Source organism: Eptatretus burgeri, chromosome 11 (genome assembly GCF_056783735.1).
Source record: "Eptatretus burgeri isolate ZD-2024b chromosome 11, Ebu_testis_v1, whole genome shotgun sequence".
NCBI classification, from domain to species: domain Eukaryota; kingdom Metazoa; phylum Chordata; class Myxini; order Myxiniformes; family Myxinidae; genus Eptatretus; species Eptatretus burgeri.
In genome coordinates this window covers 37,191,312-37,214,930 of record NC_140971.1, presented here as the reverse complement: position 1 = coordinate 37,214,930, position 23,619 = coordinate 37,191,312, and the positions used below count along the sequence as shown (strand labels likewise).

The 23,619-nt window shown below is 42.7% G+C and overlaps 1 protein-coding gene across 3 annotated transcripts in view; it reads right to left on the bottom strand.

Annotated features, from left to right (window-relative positions):
• Positions 1-23,619, bottom strand: part of TTC38 (tetratricopeptide repeat domain 38) — a 57,472-nt gene that overhangs the window by 6,096 nt on the left and 27,757 nt on the right. For all 3 annotated transcript variants that reach the window (XM_085846027.1, XM_085846025.1, XM_085846026.1), the window contains exons 7-11: positions 22,885-23,004; positions 21,302-21,361; positions 13,640-13,678; positions 8,460-8,541; positions 1,536-1,704 (exon numbers count right to left, since the gene is read on the bottom strand). In XM_085846027.1, coding sequence (XP_085702153.1) covers positions 1,536-1,704; positions 8,460-8,541; positions 13,640-13,678; positions 21,302-21,361; positions 22,885-23,004 — 470 coding nt within the window. The remainder of the gene's footprint in view (positions 1-1,535; positions 1,705-8,459; positions 8,542-13,639; positions 13,679-21,301; positions 21,362-22,884; positions 23,005-23,619) is intronic.

Sequence of the window (23,619 nt, the reverse complement as noted above, 5' to 3'; positions counted from 1 at the left end):
TTTTCCCTCATATTTTGAAAACCACCAATATGCACAAGTCTTCACAATCTCAATAACAACCTGAGTTTTCAACGCAAAATTAATGCAATTGTTTGCACTCATTTGTTTTGAAAATAAAATCATTTCACTTGTCACTGGTACTACACGCAAGCTTACTTGAACTAGCTCGTCTTTGGAGGACGTCACTTCCGGTCTTTCACACTCGCACGAGACTATGACCTCCTCAGGCAGACCAAGATAAGTGCTTTTTTTGTGTGTTGTTTTGCCTATTTTGTTGTCGTGATTTGTGTCAGGGCCTGTGGGAGTGTATTTATAAAGGTGAGTTTGTGTTTATAACAGTTTATTGGGTATTTATGTTAATTTATTTAAAGAAGCAGGGGAAGGCCTTGCGTTAAATTTCGCGTTTATGTCAGTTGGGACCTCGGGAATATGGTGGTGAAAAAGGACATAAATAGAGACCGAAGGAGAAAGGACGAAGAATGCGTAAAATAGATGCTGAATGTGGGCCACATCAAGAAAATGGGAATCAGAGGTTATTTACTGTTGAAGGAAGTGTGAGGAAATAGCCCACTTGAGGATAGTTATTAGGAGGTTGAAGGAACGGATGAATGATTTGCCATCTCTGGCTGCATTTGAAAAGGCGCTGATTGGTTATTTTGCATTTTAATTCCATTTTCTTGATGAAATATAGTCAGTCATTTTATTGTCCTTCCAGTAATCTTTAAAATCAACATTAACATCTGGATTTAAGTAGATTTAACACAGATCTTCATGGAGTAATTCACAATTTAAAATAGGTCTTTTTTTGTCCTCTTTTTAGACAAATTGAACCTCCACCACTCGATGTTGAACCATCATTTTGCGGTGGGCTGTATAAGTAGCTCGGAGTTTTGGCTCTGATTGAAAACAAGAGTGCGACACAATAAACCTTTCAAAAGTCCATAAAATCATTGAAATTGACGGATTGACTTAAACTTTTCCCGTCACTGGAGATGGATAATTTTGCTGCGTGAGGTAATAGAGGAAGGAAGGTCAAGGAGTAAATGGGAATGGAGACTTTTGTGTGTGTGTGGGGGGGGGGAGGGGGTAACAGATTTGGAGATCGGGGTTTACAAAAATAATATTTTTGTGTACATTATATTATATATACTTGGTCTCTTTTCAATGATGTCTGGCTGGAAGATATTTGGATTCCATAGTGGTGCTCTCATTGGACAACAGGTTCAGCTTGACAAGGGAAAGTAATCAAGTGACACATACAGTTGCACACTCACAACCAGAAGCACAACCAACCAGTGAGCTCTGTCTTTTGACAAAGCGCAGGTGAGATGTCATCATTGAGGTTTGGCCTTTAAGAGTTTCCTGCTTGGTTGGGTCAGCAGTTCCACCATGTTCTCAACCTTTAACAATCTGTCTGACTTTCGATTGTTTTTTTTAACCTACCACTGTTTTATGATGTCTACATTTGAAGTAAGCCAACCATTGCCATCCTGCAAAACACTAATAATGTAGTTAATTTTGGTTACATTTCACACCTGCTTCGTCCAGCCTCCTCCATCCCCGAAATGAGTTCCTGTGCTCCTTTGTCATGAGCGCCGAGAGCTGCCATGAGCAGATGTAAGTCGTTGAACACAAGTAGGCGATCTCCATAATGACTGGAACACACTTTTGCCAACTGTAGCCACCGATTTGATACGTCTACACCTGAAGAAAAAGGTAAAGTAGATATTTAAGATTATTTGTGTCTAAAACTCAACCTCATTCCCTCTTCTTCTGCTTCCTTAGTTTAAATTTACGAACATTCACAATCTTTTTATCCGATATGGATTATGTATTTACTACATATGTACAATGGGGTAGAAAAGGGGGGGGGAGGTTACACACAAGGATACAAAAGGAAACTCGATGCAGGACGAGGCCATTTGGCCCAGCATGCCTGCGCCACATCAACACCAGACCAAATTTATTCATCAAAATGACACAATTTCATTGGGGGGAAAGAGGGGAGGAATGTGGATGAGAAAATGTTGCATGCCCAAGGATATCCCAAGGGTGCCAAAATAAAAACAGGGGAAATATGTTTATTTTCATTATTTAAATAACAAAAAAAAAAAGCTAAGGTGGTTTTTGGATGAGAAATACACATAATCCATCACACACCACCCCATGGCAAGACACCCACAGACCTGACACTCTGCATAGATGCACACAATAAGCCATCTTACTAAAAATCCTGCCAAACTACACTATGTCCCTCTATCTCCAAGGAGACCATTCCATACATTCACTACTCTTTGCGTAAAAGTCACCTGCCTTACTACAGTCTTCACTCTCCTCTTCATCACTCTCAGGCTATGGCCCCTGGTCCAATCATTGTCAACTATGCTGAACAATTCTTCCGCACTTATTTTGTCTCCGCTTCATTATCTTAAAAATCTCCATCATATATCATATCCCCCCGTAACCTCCTCCTTTCTAGTGTATAAAGCGCTGTCTCCTTCAGCCACTCCTCATAGTTGAGTTTAGCTCGGCCTGGAATCATTCTAGTAGCCCTGCACTGAATCATTTTTGTGCCAGCTGAGTCCTTCCTAAGTTGTGGTGACTAAACCAACACACACCACTCCAGGTCAGGTCAGGTATGGGAGCATGCGCCAGAGCAGCACGTCGCTGCGTCCACTTTCTGCCAGAACTCCAGGGGCCTCTGTCTGGCCATTCCCCAGGCAGATACCTGGCTCATCCCCATCTCTTTGAGATGCCGATCAACCTGCTGCACTCACGGGGCATGTGGTCGGCCCATTGGCCTCCTCCACTCACGAGGCTCCCTCGCTGAGAGAATCTGGTGAGCAGGATCAGCATCAGGAAAATGAGCCACATGTCCATACAGCCGCAGTTGATGCTCACGGACTATGCAGGTAACAAATCTCATCCGAGTCTCTCTCAGCAACCGCTCGTTGGACACAAAATCCGACCAGTGATAGCCAAGGATTCTCCGAAGAGACCTGGTACCAAAGGAATTAAGTCTCTGTTTCAGATCCCAGGTCAGAGTCCAAGTCTCACATCCATAGAGTAAGACTGGAAGCACCGAGGACCTGAAGACTCATACTTTTGTCCTCCAACACAGGTACCGGCAGTGCCACACCCCATGATCCAGTGAAAACATGACTCCCCAGACCCGACCCAGACATCTGTTGACCTCTGGCTCACAGCCAGCAGAGACATGAATATCACTTCCATGGGAAGTGAATATCTCCGTGACCTCAACATCCTCGCCACAAACAGGTGCAGACAGGACAGCAGCATCCAAAATGTCATTCAAAGACTGGATCTTTTTGTCTTTTTTTATTGTTTTTTGTTGTTGTTTTGACCCAGGAAACCCATAATCCCAGCAGCTCTGACTCCTCATTCAGCACCTTGAGGGTCCCAAAAAGGATATCTAGAGTCTCCACAATGACTGCATCATCTGCGAAATCAAGGTCAGAGATCTTGACATTCCCAAATGATGCACCGTAGCTTGATCTCTCCGATATCCTCCCTAGAATCTAGTTCGTACAAGTACTGAAAAGGGTGGGGGCCAGTACACACCCCTGACGAACTCCAGTAACAACTGGAAATAAGTCAAAGATGGTATCACCACATTTCACAGCACTCTCAGTACCAGAGTATAGTTCAGACATCAGAATGATCAGTTTTGGTGGCACCCCATGAAGACCAAGAATCCTCCAGAGGGCATCCCGATTCACTGAATTAAATGCTTTACAGAGATCAACATTGGCTGCAAGCAGCCCCTGCCGAAACTCTTGTCTGTGTTCAGTGAGGACCTGAAGAGCAAGGATACGGTCAATTGTTGACTTCTTTGGTGTAAAGCCTGACTGCTCTGGTCGCTGGTGCTCAAGCAGATGGTGGTGAACCCCATCAAGAATTATCCGAGCAAAGACCTTGCCCAGCACTGAGAGCAGCATCACCCCTCGGCAGTTGCAGTCTTGGTGATCACCCTTCCCTTTTCAGAGAGGGACAACAAGGCCCCTCTTCAAGTAAGTTGGGATGATGCCTGTGTTCCAGGCAAAGCACAGAACTGCATGTAATGGCACAAGTACAGCATTTCCACCAGCCTTGAGAAGTTCAGCATGGATGCCACAGATCCCTGGAGCTTTACCCCCATTTCAACCGGTTCACCGCAGCATGTGTTTCCACAAAAGAAGGTGGACCACAGTTGATTGGAGTGTCAGCAACAGAGAAAGTAACACCACTGGCATCCACCCGGCCCAGCGGTCCTTCACTTCGGACTCCTTTGTCAAGAGCCCACCACGCTCTGCTCTAACTGCGGTACATCGAGGGATGGGCTTGGGGGAACGCAATGCGTGAATTCCCCTGTAAGCGGGACGAGAATCACCTGTCCACAGGTGTTCAGTTCCCTGAACAGCTCAGCTCTGCCTTTCAGCCTTGCCCTGCGACTCTGGTCAATGGTATCCAGTGTCGCTTGAGAGACAAAATTCTTCTTCGCCCTCAGGTGAATTTCAAGACATCCACCGGCAACATCAAGGAGGGTGGTCTTGAAGGAACTCCACAATGCTTCAGGATCCCCCAAAGCACCCAGATCCCCCCCACCCCAAATCTCCACTCAGCCTGTTCGCAAACTCCTCAGCTACCCCCTCATCCTTGAGCTTGCCAACATCCATCCGAGGCTGGGATGGTATCATTCTCCTGGATTTAAATTGCAACCTCAGAGTTGCTACAACAAGCCTGTGGTCAGTATTGAGGAACTGAGCACTCCGGTAGACCCTGCAGTTGTGGATCATCCTCCAGCGACCATCAACGAGGACACGGTCAATCTCCTTTGCCACACCACCAGCGTTGGAATACAAAGTCCAGCGATGAGCTTGTGGGTGCTGAAACCATGAACCAGCCACCCTAATTCCATGACTTCTTGCAAAGTCAAGGAACTTAGTGCTATTCTGGTTCATAGTTCCTGACCCATGGGGACCAACACATGTCTCATAACCATCCCTATCAGTTCCAATCGATGCATTGAAATCACGCCAGACTGGAAGAGTATCTCACTTGGGGCACTGATCAACCACTGACTCGAGCGTGGTGTAGAATGCATCCTTCACGGTGAGATCACTCGCCTCAGTCAGAGCATAATCAGAGACCAGGGAAATGGCACCCAATGAGTGACGAATCCTTCGTCTCATAATACGCTCGTTGACTGGTGTTACCTGAATTATCATTGGAGTCAGCTTATTGGGCACAGCTACAGCAACTCCTTGGGTATGGTAACTATCATGTGGGGTGGGGCTCTACAAGGTGGGGCCTAACTGAATTCCGATGCAGTGTTAACACCACCTCTTTTGATTTATAATTGATTCCCCTTCGAATACAAACTAAAACCCTCTTTGCTTTACCTATAGCTGCCCGGCATTGTGCTGCCTGCTTAACTCCCATATCTATTACCACCCTCAGATCCTTGTCCTGTGTGACACGCTCTAATTGCCCCTTGCATCATGTAATCCATATTTTCATTATTCTTACCCATCCTCAGCACCTTTCATTTGGTCAGCGTAAATTGAATCTGCCTATATTTTGCCAAATTTATGCAGGTATCAATATGTATATACTTTCCTGAATCTGATCACCACCTCCTCCGCTATACACCATACCTCCAAACTTTGTTACCACGATAACTTGTGAATCATTGAAGGGATTTTGACCAAACCTGGCATAACTATGGACTGTAAGACAAAGATGGACTGATTAAATTTGGGGTTCAAAAGGTCAAAGGCCGAAAGTCAAGTTCCTTTGAATTAAAAATCTGTGTCAATGCAATCACTTATGAACAACTCAAGAGATTTCAACCATACTTGACACATGTATGGACTGCACGTAAAAAAAAATGATCGGATTCAATTTTAGATTGAACAGGTAAAAGACCAAAGATCATGTGCCTTTTGAAAATCCTTTTTCAGACCATAACTTGAGTTGGAAACATCTCTTGTTGTCTATATTCTACTTATCTGTCTTTTCTCTCTCTCAAGGGACCGTTAACTTTTTAATTTGACCTTCTTCATGGGCAGAGGCATATCCATTGATGCATTCACGTCAAATTATTCTTTCTCGTTTTGCTTAAGTAATTAATAGATAGCCTCGTTCACCTTCCCAATTCCTCGACAGCAGAGTATACTTATATAATGATTACAAAGGTTGAACTGAAATGAAAAGATGTCCATAAAAATAAAATCAAGGAATGTACGAAAATATTGTTCATTGTACAAAATAAGACAGAAGATTCTTTAAAAAATTGTATTGCAAAAAAGTTTACTCGTCCACAGTGGCCAGCAAACGTATTCACCCCCCTCCAAAGTTTTCATATTTTGACACCAAATGAGCTTATTTCATGATGTTTTCAAATCAAACTTAATATAATGAGATTTCACAAACTACTCCAAAGTGATAAAGCTCAAAAATGCAGATAAAGTGTGAATAAGTTTGATCAACAGAGATAATCAGATGATTCTCAGTTGCATAAGTGTTCAAACTCTTTTCCAAATTAACCCTAAATCACTTCAGGAGTTAATTATTTGTTTGAAAGGTAACAAAATAAGTGTAATAGGTATCACTTGCATGTCATCAGTGGTTTCACTTAAAATTAATCTCCCCCACTAATCTGAGTTTTAAGGGAAAACACTTGGTCAACCAACACAGCAAACATAAAGATTAAGGAGCTTTCCAAAGAAGTCAGACAAAGTGGTGGAGAAGCACCGTTCAGGAGAGGGTTAAACAAATATTTCAAAGTCACTCATTATCCCTTTGAGTACGGTAAAATCCATCTTTAAGATGTGGAAGATGTATCATACTATCCAGACTCTACCCAGATCAGGTCGTCCATCCAAACTCAACAGCCGGGCAAGCAGAAAACTGGTTTGTGATGTCACTGTTAATCCAATAATGACTTTGAAAGATCTGCAAGGCTCTGTGTCTGAGATGGAGGTCAGTGTTCTTCAATCAACAATATCCTGTTCCCTTCACAAAGCTGGCTCTATGGACAGATGGCAAGAAAGAAGCCATTACTGAAAAAAAGATGCACGTAAAAGCTCATATGGTGTTTACAAAAAAAGCATCTTAATGATACTGCAGGCACGTGGAGAAAGCTTTGTGGTCAGACGAGGCAAAAATTGAACTTTTTGGTCAAAATTTAAAGTTAAATCTGGTGCAAGCCTAACACTACATTACCCAGTCAAGATCATCCCTACTGCCAAGTATGGTCATGGCAGCATCATATTATGGGGCTGCTTTTCATCAGCAGAGGCTGGCAAGCTTGTCAGGAAAGAAGTGACAATGGATAGATCAAAGTTCAGGATAATCCTTTATGAAAACCTGCTTGAGTCAGCCATGAATCTGACACTGGGTAGAATATCTAATTTCAGCAGGACAATGATCCGAAGCACAAAGCTAAAGTGAAAATGGAGTGGCTGAATAAGAAGAAAGTAAATGTTATTGAGTGGCCCAGTCCAAAGTCCTGACTTGAACCTGATTGAACATTAATGGCGAGACTTGAAGATTGCAGTTCATCAACGATCCCCATCAAACTTGGCAGAACGAGAGCAGTTTTCACGTGAAGAATGGACAAAGATTTCACCATCTCACCGTGCAAAGCTGGTAGAGACCTACCTCACAAAGACTCGTGGCAGTCATTGCTGCAAAAGGTGCTTCCACCAAGGAAGCATGACCTGCACAATGTAAGGGGCTGAATACTTTGCAACCAGTGAATTTTGACTTGTACATGTTTTTTGCAGGTATTCCTGACATTTAAGCTCCTTAAACTATAACAATGTTTAGTTTGATCTCTTCAGTTATAAATAAAAAAAGTTCATTTTGAAAAATTGTTTCCACACAATTCGTAATTCATCTAAATGTGGCATTATTGGTAGGCATTAATATTTTTGCAGGCTATTGTGCTGTAGCGCTTGCTTTGATAATAAAACAGTTGAACAAGCACTTAAAGACAAACTGATGACAGTGGTAAGTGCTGTGCACATACAACTTCCTGTACCACTGATGTCCTGATAATAATTCCAAGCAAAATATTGAAGAGCAAAATAAAGGTTAAAATTAAAGAGGAGAGTAAAGATGTGGATAAAATGATTCCACAGCAGAAATAGCAGGAATGCTGGAAAAGGTGGCACAAATGAATTGGCATGTTGGAATACTCATGCTGAGTGAAAACAAAGATGATTCGTCAAAAAAAACTTTTTTTAATGGAATAAACTATTTTACAGTGGTAGAAAAAGAGTATAGATGGATGTCTTTGAGCAAGGTTCATCGGAGCAGTTTCTCAAATTACAAAGGATAAATCCACACTATTGTGCAGAAGTCTGTAAGCTTAAAAAAAGCGTTTTAACATGAAATCATATATTGAGTCAGTGATATTTAATAGGCAACGAAGCATGAATCAGAAATGTCACCTGAAATTTCCAATCGATACAGCAAGGAGCAAGCATCAACGATGTCCAACATGGCTCCAGAATGTGTAAAACGAGGTTCAATCTGAAAACAAAAGAAATTTATGATGTAATCCAGCATCCTTCTTCCTGTAACTTTCGTCGAACTACCAGCTTCCTTCTGCGTTTGCTGATCCAAATTCACGAAACACCGACACGATTTTTCTTCGAACTTTGCTTTTCCTAATCTCATGCGATGTTTATCAAAAAAATTAGAAAGTGGTCTCTTAAAATCTTACAACTTCCTCTTTCACACGTGCGGTTCTCGGTATTGTATCAAAATTCACTATTCTTTTTCTTCCTCAAAAGGCTGTTTTCAAATCGATCTTTCCTTCATCCCATGTCTAAAATGTTCCACTGTTACAACGTTTCTTTTCTCTATTCTCCGAATTCTCCATTATTGCATCCCGCACGTAATGTCTTTAATCGGATCTCTTACTTAAAAATAAAAAAACTCCCAGTTTGCAATGCATGTTCATGTTCCACTAATCATCCTTTTTTTTTTCCGACTTCAGTGCCAATTCACCCCAGCAACTTAAATCTACCTCCTCCGACCCCCTAAACTGTTATCCCCTCTCCTTACCCCTCCCATCTTGCCCCTCATCCTACCTCCACTCTTGACACCTCTTCACCGTCTTCTGCTTCAGTATCAGCTCCTCCAGTGTTGTCCCAAAGTGTGTGGTGTTCTAACAACTGAAGGCTCGATTCTAACCCAACAGATATCTCACTCTCTCAATCCGTACACTCCTTGTCATCACAAACATGCTCTTTCCTTCCTCTCAGCGCACCTCCCCCTCTTCCCAACCCCTCAAATCTTGTACCTCCCCCTGCCCGCTCCCTTCTTCACCATACCTCTACCAAGTCTCATCCTTACCCTCTCCTCACACTCTCCTATCGCCCTCATGCACCTTGGCCATGCCTGCTCTCATCGTCCCCCCTCTCAAAGCAACCATCACAGTTTCCCCCCTCCAAGCTTCCCTCTCACCTTTCTCAAAAACTCCGCCCTAAACTCTCCTCTCTCACTCTTCTCCTTCCAAGCTTCCCCTCACTCCCCCTTCCCAAAGTATCCCCCCCTCACATCCATAAAACTGCCTTCTTCCACCACCCTCTCTCTTCCATCTCATCACTCCACCCGTCCAACCTTCAACTGCCCTCTGCCCCCTCTCTTATTACTCCCCACTGCACCTCAACCCATCACCACCGAGACTTTTCTGCTCCTCATCCGGCCCTCTCCCCTAGCTCTTGTGAAATCCACCACACTCTATCAACAAATCTCCTTACCTCCCCCCCTCTCTCTCCTCCCTCATCCTAAAAAACACCTTCCCCTCCCCTCCCTCTTCCTTAACAGTGTAGACATCAAATATCTGGGACCTTCGCTCAAACCTGACAGATTTTTCCATATAGGTTGCCACTGACAAACCAGACATAATCTGCCTCACAGAAACGTTCTTCCTTCAAGACATCTCTGACTCCCACATATCTCTCCCTGGTTACTACCTCCTCTGATATGACAGACCTGAGCCTTGTCGTGGCAGCGGAGTTGCTCTCTTCATAAAAGACTCTATTCCTCACTCACCATTGACTGCCGTCTCTCCCCCACACCCCCAGGAATACCTCTGGCCATGGCTTCCCCTCCACTCTCACCTCATGTTTATATGTGTGCTGTCCCGTCCACCAAACAGTGATGACTCAATTTACATCTCACTTTCTGAAAACATGGACCAACTTCTATCCTCTCAAGCCAACTCTCTCTTCCTCAATTGTGGTGACTTCAATTTTCATCATGCCAGTTGGCTGGGTGTGGATACCTCTCTCTCCTGCCGTGGCACTTCAGCAAAAGACTTCTGTGACTGATTGGGACTGACTCAATCTGTCAACTTCCCGACCCGGATTTCAACCAACGGTACGCCATCGCTTCTGGATCTGATTTTGACCAATTTCCCTGAAAATATCTCCTGTTCTTCCTCTGCTTCAAGCAGTTCATCTGACCACATGCTCGTCAAAGTAGACATCTCTCTGGCTGTTATTAGAGAACCACATCAGCACCGTCGAGTATCGCATTTCACTCAATCCGACTGGCAGGAACTTCAAGCAGCCATCAAGCTTCTAGACTGGTCTCCCATCTCTCCTTCCTCCGGCATCAACTCGTCCTGGGAATTCTTTGAAACAAATTTGCTCTCTGTCATGCACAGATCTATCCCATCTCATCTTCAGTTGTCCTACCTTTCCTCCCACCTACGTTACACTGAAGCATGTGGCGAGGCAGTTGTCCTGAAACAACTTGCCTTCGCTTCATGGAAGGCTAATCCAACGGAAGGCAATTCCAGTTCCTTCCACAAAGCTCAGAACAAGTGTGTCTCCCCTCAGGAGAGCCAGAAAACAACATCTTTGTTGTTTTTCTGAAGTCTAAACTCTCAAACCTGTGTCCCTCCTCCAAATCATGGTGGCGTCTAGTTAAGTCTGTTTCTGGTGTATGTTCCCCATCCATCCACTCCCTTACCTCAAATGGCTGCACTGCTGACATTGCACGTGAAAAGGCTGAAAGCCTAAACTCCGTGTTGGCTTCTAAATCTTGTATCTCAAACCCATCTTTTTTTGTACCCACCTTACCCAGTGGTACCCAGCTGTTCTTGAACTCTATGTCCTTTTCTCCTGACAAGGCAGAGAGATTCTGCAACCGATCCAGACGGCATCAGACCATGTGTCCTAAAAACCTGCTCTGCTGCTCTTGCGCACCCTCTCTCTGTTCTATTCACCCTCCCATTTGCTCAAGGTCATCTGCCATCTGCTTGGAAATCAGCAAACATTATCGCTCTGCATAAAAATGGTGCAAAAACAGATTCCTGCAACTACAGACCGATCAGCCTTCTCCCAATCATCAGCAAGGTTATGGAATCCATAATCGCTTCAGACATTGAATCCTTCCTCCTCTCCAATGGCTTGATTTCTGATCATCAATTTGGATTCAGACCAGGTCACTCTACCCTGGATATGCTGCTTCTAGTCTCCCAACAAGAGATGGTGAATCAGAGCCATCTCCCTTGAAATATCGCATGCCTTCGATATAGTCTGGTACCCTGCTCTGCTCACAAAACTCTCTTCCTATGGTATCCAAGAATATCTCCACTCATGGCTCGCAGACTTCCTGTCCTATCACAGTCAACGTGTGGCCCTTAATGGAGTTCTTTCATCCCCTCTTCCAGAACAGGCTGGAGTTTGTCAAGACAGTGTTCTTGGCCCTGGTTTTTTCTGGTTTTCATCACTGATCTCTCTGACTCTCTGGAAAATCCTCTTTATCTCTTTGCTAATGACTCCACCGTCTGCTGTACCATCTGTCATCCCTCAGATTGGCAAGCAGCAGCTTCTTCGCTCACTGCAGATCTGGATAAAATCACAAACTGGTCCAACACGTGGAACATGTCTTTCAATCCTGACAAATCTCACACACTCACAATGTATCACCGAAAGGACTGCCCCCCCTCTCACCGAACCCTTCGCCCCAATCTACTTTCTCAACTGTCCTCTTGAAGAAGTCCTTTCATTCAAGCTTCTGGATCTCACTATCTGCCATGATCTTTCCTGGGAAAGCCACATTTCCAACCTGGCCTCCAAAGCCAGTTGCCGACTGGGCATCCTCCATCGTGCAAAGTCCTTTCCATGGCACACCTGACCTCCTGACCACATTCAAAGCTTTTGTCTGCAGCCTGATGGACTACTGCTCTCCCCTCTGGGCTGGTGCTCCCGCTTCTCACCTTTCTCGGCTTCACACTGTGGAAACCAAGGCATTTAGGATCATTAATATCACCCGCGATGTGGCTGAGTCTTCAGGTGTCTCACTCTCTCACAGCAGGCAGGTCCGGTGGTCTTTCTGTTTTCTACTGTCTCCTCTCCGGTCTCGCCCCCCTGCTCTGTCAGTGATGTGTCCCCACCATATTTCTGCTGGGTGCTTAAGGTCTGCCAGCAACCCGCTTCTGGTAAAACTAGCAATATCAACAATCAGTGCTCACCTTCACTCTTTCATTTCTCTTTTTCCCCACCTTTGGAACAAACTCCCAGACTCTCTTCTATTCCACTCTTCCCTCCAGGTCTTCAAAACAGCTGTTCACCACCATCTCTTCTCTTCCAACATCAAAAACCATGGTCTTTTCTACCCCCGCTAATCCACTCCAAACCCACCTCCTTCAAGTTCCCTGCTTTCCTTTCTGAAAGTCCCTGTCGTGTCCATCTTGTTTACCCTGTGTACCCCACCCCATCCTTCTCCCTTCTATAGATCATGTCTCCGTTTGACACTGTTATTTTCCTCCCCCCCCCCTAGTCTCCTGCTCCCCTTGTTGTACATTCTATGTGTTAGCTATCATACGAGCCTCGACAGTGTATACAAAAAAAAATTGTTCTCTCTTGTGGGTCAGTCTTCTTGCATCTCTCTCACTCCTTGAAGCTGTGGAGGCTAAAGCTCTGAAAATATTCGGCATCATTCATCAAAGGCTGTCGCACAGGGCTTACCTCTTCTCCAGTTTATCTCACCCTACTCTTTTGACCATCTGCTCCTCTTATTCCTGGAGGAGAAAGGATTCTGTTAAACAGATGATGTTCTGGGTGTTAGCAGCAACCTGGATTTAGAGATCTGTCAGTTTGGATGTTTGAGGATGTCAGGCTACAAGGGTGAACATGCTAATCAGCTCTACCAGTAACCTCCTCTGTCAACTTTTCAAAACCCAGGCTTACTCACCTGCATCCTGTCCGTTTCGTCATATGTTCCTCCCTCCACTGCTTTGATGTTGCAGCTCACCGCATCTCAAGACATCTCCCATTTGCATTGTTTTATTTTATTCCTACATTCCTTTTTATTCCCATCTTTTCTTTCTAGTAGTATTTATACATCCAGCAACAGACAAATTGTTCACTTCTACCCTCTGTGTCAGTCAAAACCATCTCATGCTCTTTTGCTCTCCAATGAGCTTCGACTTTGTCTAAACAAACATTTGTTCATCTGCTCAGGTTACTCCTGCTTCCCTGCTCTTGCAGGTCATTCACAAAGTGCTGAATGCCTTCATCATGTGAAATCAGCAATGTTACTCCAATTCATAAGATTCGTATCTTTACCGTGCCAATCTTTACCGCGCGTCAAAATGAGGAGGATTTACCTCTTTGTCGTAGATGTTCAAGACTTTGTCGTAATCTCCCTGTAAAATAAAAGTTAAAAACATAAGAAATCTTCTAAATCTTCACAGTTCCTCTGTCTACGTCACTTATAATGAAGTTGTCACTTCATTTTAGGGCACACACACTGGAATTAAATTCTGTATAAATGAATTGCAGTCCTCTGATTGTTTACTCTTTGGGCTTCAAATTCATTCCCTGGACCATGACTGAAAAGTACTTAGTTTTGCATAATATAATAATGAAATAACAGTTTACTCTCAAGATTCTCATTATACTGCTCAAACATTTATTACTGTTTGCAGGAAACTTAATTACATCAATTTAAAATAATTTATATCCCAAGCATGATGTCAATTTGTGATTTTACAGTTACAGTTATAATATTGCACCTTTTATAACAAAGTTAAAACTGTCAATAGTTTTTAGCGACAGAATATTGTGAAATGAACTGCAAGTACTTTGGAGATCACATGCATGGATCAAATTGGGTGAGATATATAGTACTGTGCAAAAGCCACCTGGAAAATGAACATTTTATTAGATCCTCGTGGAGGTTCTCCAAGTCTTACTCACGTTCTTGTTCTTGTGGACTTTTTTGTTTCACAGCCTACAGTTTTCATCGAAACTTCCTGAAGCTTGGCGTATATATGTAAAAATACCCTACGCAGACAGTAACGATCTCCGATTTTGAAAATTCCTTCTAGAAAAAAAAAGTTATGACGTCAAAATATCTCCGCTAATGGAAATCGCCAACAAAATTATCTCCGAAACTAGGCAAGCTTTTTGAATTCTGTTTGCGGGAATCGAACAGGGTAGTAGCAGATGTGAATTACGCACATATGATACATCACTATGACGTCATATCAATTTTTATGACGTCATTCCTATTTTTTGACATTTTTTGTTTCACAACCCAGAGTTTTCATCGGATCTTCGTGAAACTTGCCATGTATATGCAGAAAGCCCACGCGCAGGCAGTAACCATTTCCGATTTTGGAAATTCTTCATAGAAAAAAAGTTAACGTCATAATATCGCCACTAATGGAAATCACCTATACCATTATCTACGAAACTAGTTTGTTTCACAGCCTGCAGTTTTCATTGAAACTTCCTGAAACTTGGCATATATATGACCTTCTTCATGTAAAACAGAAAATATCCACTGAAAATATCCTGAAACTTGGCATATGTATGACCTTCTTCATGTAAAACAGAAAATATCCACTTTGGAATGATTTCCTGCAATTTCTGGAGAAATTCCATTGGAAGATTGGTCCATGCATTATGGCAATGTTTCCCTCATTCGTTTTTGTTCCCATTCTCTCTATCGAGTGCATCCTGTGGCTGCTGGTTGCATCATTGGTTGGGATGCGGTTATGCCGCTGATGCAGCGTCCCCCTTACCATTACTATTATCACAACCTGATTTGATCACTCCTGCGATTGGCTGAATTATGTTTCCATGGCAGTCATCTTGGAAACTTAGCTTGTGTAAATGATATTTCAAAAACTGTTGAACATTTAATTTTCTTATTGTCGATACTATACTATTATATATATATATATATATATACTTCTTTTTTTTTTTCAAATGGAAGACCACGAAAGAACCCAAAGAAGTAAAGAGCGAAGATGAAGTCATCAGGAGGAACCTGGATAGGATTCGGGTTTCAGCCGCTCCTCCACTACCTTCAAAACCAATCCAGGCGCAGCCAAGTGAACCTTACAGAAAAATATCTGCAATAATTCACTTCTATTGAGAGAGATAGATAACGAAAGAGATAAATAGAGAGTAAAATAGATGAAAGAGCTAAAATAGAGAGTAAAAGAGATGAAAGAAGAAAAAGCAAGAATTAGAATGAATAAAGAGAATTGTGAAAAAAAGATGAGAAAGAAGTATGAAAGAAACAAATAACAAAGATGTCGAGAAGAACTCGAGTAGATAGATTTCAGCAGTACCTCCCCAAGCTCAAATGGAGCGACATGCACAAGCCACCAGAGGTCGATCAACGGGGGAGCACAGTCCACACAGCATCAGGATGTGGTACAAACATGATCAAACGGAAGATATATCCATATACACACACACACACACACACACACACACACACACACACACACACACACACACACACACACACACACACACACACACACACACACACACACACACACACACACACACAAATATATATATATATATATATATATATATATATATATATATATATATATATATATCAGAAAAAGAAAGAAATAGCACTCTGAGCAATAAAATAATTCAAATTTAAATTCTTCATGAAAAGCCTGACGTTTCAAGAACAAACTAGTTCTCTTCCTCTTTGTCTAATTGAGAGTGGCGTGGTGGTGACACCGCTAAGATCCGTTGAGGACAGTTCGCATCATGGATTGGTCTAAGTCTTCATCAATCACAAGGTTTTCCTGCAATTGAATGACTGCTGTTTGTCATTCATAATCAATGGCGTAGTGTCATAATCAATGATGTCATAATCAATGGGCTAGTGCTTTGTATGTGGGATGTAAGTTGATGTATCAGTGAATGGAGTTTTCACAAGAGTACCAGGCCTTGGTCATCTCACGGTTCACCCTTGATGATCCTCTGCCAAGGGTAGTTGTCTGATTCCATGAATGTGTGTGTGTGTTTGGAGGTCGGCTAACAGCTTGGTCTTGTCGCCTTACGGTACATTGGTGTTCGGTTAGCCATGTGGATAAGCATTTGGACGTTTGGCCAACGTATTTGGCTTCACAATCGACACATGGAATGTTATAGATGACGTCCTTTCTGTCATATTAGTTCACGTCGTCCTTCAGCTTTGACAGCTGTGCTCGTCAGGATGATTGTGGTTTGTGGGTGATGTCAACATTGTACTCACGTAGTATGCGGCTTGTGGTTTCAGAAGTGTGTTGTATGTAAGGAAGTGCGACCATGTGTGTTGGTGTGGTTGCAGTGTTGTAGTTGGGTTTCCAACGAGAGGATTTGATGAATGAATTCGGGTGGTGGTTTTCTTGCAGTCGTTGAGTGACGAGCAGCATCTCCATCCGGCATTGTTCACGGTCACCGCAGTGTGTTTTTGTACGGTCAACTAAGCTGGGAACACAACTTCTCTTGCGACAGGTGGGATGGCCACTTCGGTCGTCCAAAACTTTGTCTGTGTGGGTGGGTTTATGATCCACCTGTGAGTGTAACTTGCTGTCTCTGTCCCTGGATAGATGTACATCCAGGAACGGAAGAGATCCAGCTTGTTCTTCCTCACACGTGAATTGCATGTTGAATTGATCTTTAAAAGGAAACAGTAAACATCTAACTACTTTATGATTATGAATGTGTCATCAATGCACCACAACCACAACCTTGGAGAAGGTTCACCGTGTCGTGCAAGTTCTTCAAAGCGTTGCAGCACCAGCTCGGAGATGCGCGTCGAGATGGGTGAGCCCATCGGGGTTCCTTAATGTTGATGGTATCTGGTGCCATCAAATACAAAGTTAGTACGTTGATTTGAGGCACCACCACACCACTCTCAATTGGACAAAGAGGAAGAGAACTAGTTTGTTCTTGAAACGTCAGGCTTGAAATAAAGAATTTAAATTTGAATTATTTTATTGCTCAGTCTGCTACTTCTCTCTTTTGAGTTGCAAATCTTCCAACATGTACGTATACATATATACACACTAATAAGTGTATGTGTGTGTGTGTTTGCCTCCTCCATAACTCCAAAACCATGAAACCTTGCAGTCTGAAACTTTGCATGCATAAGAAGGGAACTCCACAGAAGTGCTGAGTGAAAATTGATGGGTGTTTGCGTCAATTAAAACACTCCTTTTGAAGATAATTAACCACCTTATTTAATAATATCATTTTTCAGACATCCTTTGCCACCTCGCTCTATGGGGTCTTAAGGCATATCCTGGGATACCTTGCTTGGGGTCTGAAGCTGCCATGTTTTTGGCCTGCTTGCAGCCTTTGTTGATTTCTACGATTTCTTCACGACAAAGTTTTTTTTTTTCACTTGCCTCACTCATATTATTGGCTACCAAATACAACCTGTCACTTTGCTCATATGGGGTATTGAGGGGGGTAGAGAAAGTGGGAGGGAGAGAGAGGAGGGAGGGATGGGAGAGAGAGGAGGCAGAGAGGACAGAGGGAAGGTAGGGGAAGCTAGGAGTGGGTGAAGAGGGGGGAGCTAGGAAGGCGGGAAGAGCGAGGAAGGGGGAGGAGGTGGGGAGAGTGACGCCTCACCAAACGTTGCTATACACTGCAGGAGGGTGGGGTTTTAAGGTGGGGTGAGAGAGAGAGAGAGAGAGACAGAGACAGAGAGAGAGAGAGAGAGAGAGAGAGAGAGAGAGAGAGATAGAGATAGAGATAGAGATAGAGATAGAGATAGAGATAGAGATAGAGATAGAGATAGAGATAGAGATAGAGATAGAGATAGAGAAAGAGAGAGAGACAGACAGACAGACAGACATAGGTGTGGGAGATGAGTGCTACATTTTATTTTGGGAGAGGAGGGGGGAGTGAGGAGGGGACAGAGAGAGTAAGGGGGGGGTGATAGAAAAAAAAAGGACAGCAAGGTGAGAGGTGGAGGTTGGATTAGCAAAGAGAATAATATGTTATGCTGAATGACCAAACACAAAAAACCCTCATATCAGAACAGCTGGACACACAATGACAAAACAAAGTTTGTAAAGTAATCTGCTGACACATCTGCAAACACTTTGATATTCCAGTTACAGAAAATTCATGCAAACATGAACCAAAAGCAATCACTGAAAACATGGAAGAACCGCTCACGTACAACCTCATGATTCCATCGAGTGTGAACCCTGAAAACAAAGCATTGTGACCAGATATCATACTTCGGCAAAAAAAAGACAACAAGGCATTGCTCACTGAGGTGTTGCTAAATAAATAGCTCCGTTGCTATTAACTGCTAAATAACCAGTGATTTTGGACTAACAATGCAGAAATCAAGAAAATGACCAAATACCAAGATCTAAAAAAATGAGTGAAATGATCCAAAATTGAACAAGTGATCATTGTAGCAACGGGAATGATGAAGAAGAGTCTTACAGATCTAAAAAAGACATTCCGAGGAATATTATGACAAACAAATAACAGTTGGAAGCTGTCTGACGATCAATTACAATCCTCAAAATAGTCCTCAGAACAAAACTTTGAGAACAAAACTTCACCCCTTGGGCCATGATTCGTCACCGCCCTTATTGAAACAAAGGTGGCGACTTCGAGACCTGGCAGAACTCCGATCCACCTTCTGAAACCAGCATATGGAGATAACAACCAACAGCACACACACCCGTGCCAAGTACCATTATGGTAATACAGCTAATGTAGATACACATACATGCAAATGTACACATGCATAAAGTACATAAAAATGACAAACACAAAGATTTACCTTTGAACAGAGTTCTTTGAAAGAGTAATTCAAGTGGGGAATTCGCAAAATTAAATTGAAAAATAAATCAGGACACAGAACACAAAATGTCAATGTTATGAACACAATGAACACAGAACTCTGTGCCTTCACAGCTAGTTCATGGCAAACACCTGGTCGGATGGACCTTATTGTTTTTATACATGTGTCGATGTCAAAGTGATGGGTAGATTATAAAAGGAGATCGCACAAAAAGTTAAAACAAAAGGTCATCTTGTTAAAATAAAATTGCACATTTTCAATGGATGAAATACACATCTCCCAGAGAGTGTCAAATGTGTCTGAGTGGGTGAAGAAGTTGCTATTATGGGTACAACAAGGACGCCGAATGTCAAATATGTCTGAATTGGGAAAATTAACACTTTTTTTTAGGAATTGCAACTGGTGTTAAGTTCAATTCTGGAGCTTAAATTGTGTAATTTGGCTTAGTTTAAGAGATTCTCCAGGTTGGCATGGGCGGAACTGATATTAAACGATGAATGCTGACGTCTCCGGGCATTTATAAGCATTGCGATGTACCCAGCGATTCGTAGCTATGATGAACAGGCATTCAATAATACGAGTGAGGAAAGTGAAAATAACAACTTTATCATTAATAAATAGTTGTGGCCTGTTCCATGTCAAGGCATGATTGAGCAGGCTAAAAAAAAACATGGCGGCTTGTGAGGTGGCGGAGGACACGCCTGATAAAGAATATAATTAAATAAGGCCATTAATTATCTTCAAAAGGGGTATTTTAATTAACCAAAACACCCAATTTTCACTCTTGCACTTCCTTGGAGTTCCCTTAGTATACACGCAAAATATCAGGCTGCGAGGTTTCATGGTGTTGGAGTTATGGAGGACACACACACACACACACACACACACACACACACACACACACACACACACACACACACACACACACACACACACACACACACACACACACACACACACACACACACACACACACACACACACACACACACACACACACACACACACACACACACACACACACACATCATCATCATCATCAAAATACATTGAAATTTTAAATTTGCTAATAAATTAAAATAACTATTATGAACAGTGAATCAAGTACTGTTATACCCAAACTGGCCCTGCACATTGAACTGTATAAGGTGAAATGTAGAATTTTTTTATTTTTATTTTGGGGGACAACGACACTGTGGTATGCCACATTCATGTGCCTTAAACATAATCTTCTTCCTCTTGTTGTTCTTCTTTAACGACCACAATTACTCCAAAGTTCTTGTGCAGTTGTCTGGGGGAAGCTTGGCCCAAATCTTTCATGAACCTGTTGGCCAGGCCTAATGTTCGACAAAGTAGTCAGGAGGACAGGAATTGGGGATTTGTTCAAGGTGCCAGCAATAGCTTGCCTATTTTTCACGAAGGAGGCCGTGGAATCTTAAATGCCCGCCAACTAATGCCAACAGACGGGATGCCCAGTTTAACGTCCATTTTAATGATGGACGGCACACACATTGATTAATCACCCTGCCTGTGAAATACCAGGGCGACTGTTTGTAGCTGGGTCAGGATTTAAATCCAAGCCAGACAGCTTAGTGATGAATGCACATACCTGTAGGCCATCCTGCCAGCCCTGTGCTTGAAACATCGTGGTGCTCCTTTTATGGAGGTGGAAGGGTGGGCAGTACTTTAATTTTTAGCTCGCCTGTTCGAAGAACAGAGAGCTATAGCGATACCCCTGGCGTGAGCGTGAGCGTGAGCGTCAGTGTCAGCATCAGCATGAAAATGTTAAAGTTTTTGGTGCAAGTTATTTCCTTTCTAATGTTTTTATCTACCACACTATTTTTACTGATTACAATATACAAATACATATATTGCTTTAAAATTATTTGGATCAGACTTCACTGCAATGCTTTATAAAAAAATATTATTAGACTAGTCTTTTAAAAACGATAAATGTATAAACAAGCGAGCGTTGGGTGGCTTTGACACCAACTCTCTGGTTTCTTGATGCAATGACCAGTCCACGGAACACAGCTGTTTGTTATAACGAGACTCTATTGTAATTCCAAATGAATTAAGATAATTAAGCAAACTATAAGCATGCTGTTCTCGATTTTTGGAATAACTCCCTTCAGAATGAATGGTAAATGAAAACATTTGAAATAAACAAATGAGCAAATGTACAAACCTCATCCATGAAATAGAGACTCCAATGCCAGTAATTATGAGCTGCAAGCATGTCACAGGTCTGGAAGGACACATAAGGGAAGGGGTCAAATTACATCTGAAAAAAATGTAATCAATCAGTGGAGCAATGACCAAATTCCTCTTGCTTTTATTCCTTGAACCTGCAAGCTTGGCAAGTGGTAACAAACTTGTGGAAATGGAAAATAAATATTTTTAGCAACTCATGAGCGAGGATTCTGCAAAGTTATCAAAGAAACTTTGATAAAGACCGATAATCAAAAGATTTGATCAAGTTTGTGGTGAAATGAAGTGTTAAAGGCCATTTATATATTATGTATGCAAGCACAACAATCAAGAGATATCATTTACTCACATATATTGCAACAAGCCTGAACAATCTGGATTTCATCCCACTCAGGTGCATATGCGGTATTACTTACTGAATGTGGCTGGGGAGTCCTATTTTATGTGAAATGACAAAAATGAAAAGAAGAAAAGGGACCATTTTGTGAGTGAAATGCAAAGCAAATTGCTGGCAATGCAATAAACTAGAAACAGATAAAAGTCTCATGCACATTTTATTATTTTGTCCACTTCAAAACTTCTGACCTAGTACATGAACCTCCAGGACGTAGGTTGGTTCACTTTCTTTCCTACAAAATCGACTCATGGAAGAGCAACGCAACAAAGGGGTGAAAAGACAACATGCTGACAGTGAGGCACCAATCAGGAGAATGACCAGACATGTAAAGCGAATGGGGGTGGAAACACAGGAACAAATATGAATGAGACCTATAAGAGCATGCGGCCTGGACAAGGACACAAACCCAGTAAAAAAGACGGAGTACACGTGAAAGCATCCAACGATTCAGGTCAGGTCAGGTGTGGGATCATGTGCCAGAGCAGCGCCTTGCTGCGTCCACTTTCTGCCGGTACTCCAGGGGCCTCTGTCTGGCCATCCCCCAGGCAGATGCCTGGCCCATCCCCATCTCCTTGAGATGCTGATCAACCTGCTGCAACCACGAGGCACGTGGTCAGCCCATTGGCCTCCTCCACTCACCAAGCTTCCTTGCTGAGAGAATCTGGTGAGCAGGATCAGCGTCAGGAAAACGAGCCACATGTCCATACAGCTGCAGCAGATGCTCACGGACTAGGTAGGTAACAAATCTCATTTGAGTCTCTCTCAGCAACCACTTGTTGGACACAAAGTCAAATCCTGCCACCAACCTCCAAAGAAAAAGTAACCCAACTGCAGGATGACATCCGCAGACACAGTTGGGCACTAGATATGGATGGCCGTTGGCTCACAAGGAGCTTTTCTGCCCTTTGACAGGTTTTGTTTTTAATCCTGCTGAGTGTCCATATCCAAACACCCTCCTCACCAGAAAACCGAGTGGGGGAGATGGATGAGTCGCCGACAACCCGACCATGAAACAGTTTAGTACAGGTTTACATGGTACCTGCAGCAAATCACAGATCTAATCTGGCCTGACCTGACAATACTCAACGAGTATGTCCTCCAGTCCTCCAGTTTATGGCAAAGGGAACAAACACATGATGATGAAGCAAATGTTCTCTCATGACCTTCCAGTTGGATTCGGTGTCCTCCATAAACATCAGGCCTTCGTTCATCTGTGCACGCATCTCGTAAACATGTGCAAGTGCATGGGTTGCCCAGCCATCCTTGGGATTCAACACGAGGGCCTGCACACAATGCATGATCCACATGATACACACACAAGGATGAACAAAAGGAATGCATACAATCACCCATCAATGCTCAAGCTAGCTAAAAGTCCTGCCAAACATCCCTATACCCCTCTATCTCCAAGACTTCCAGGTAACTATCTAATTCCTATTTAAACTTATCTACTGTTTCTGCTGCCACTTCCTTTCCAGGGAAGCCATTCCATGCAAAAACTACTCTCTAAGTAAAAGACCCCTGCCTTACAACCATTTTGACATTCCTCTTGTTTATTATCAGGCTATGGCCCCTAGTCCTATCACTGTCGATTGTGCTGAATAATTATTCAACACTAATTTTTTCCCTACCCTTCATTATCTGAAACATCTTGATCATATCTCCTCGTAATTGCCTCTTTTCTCATCTATAAAACCCTGTCTCCTTCAGCCAATCCTCATAGCTGAGTCAAGCTCGGCCTGGAATCAATCTAGTCACCTTGCGCTGAACCCTCTCTCTGGAATCTATGTCCTTCCTGAGTGGTGGTGACCAAAACTGCATACAATATTAAAATGTGGCCTCACTGAATTCCTATACAATGTTTACACCACCTCTTTTGATTTATAAATGATCCCCCT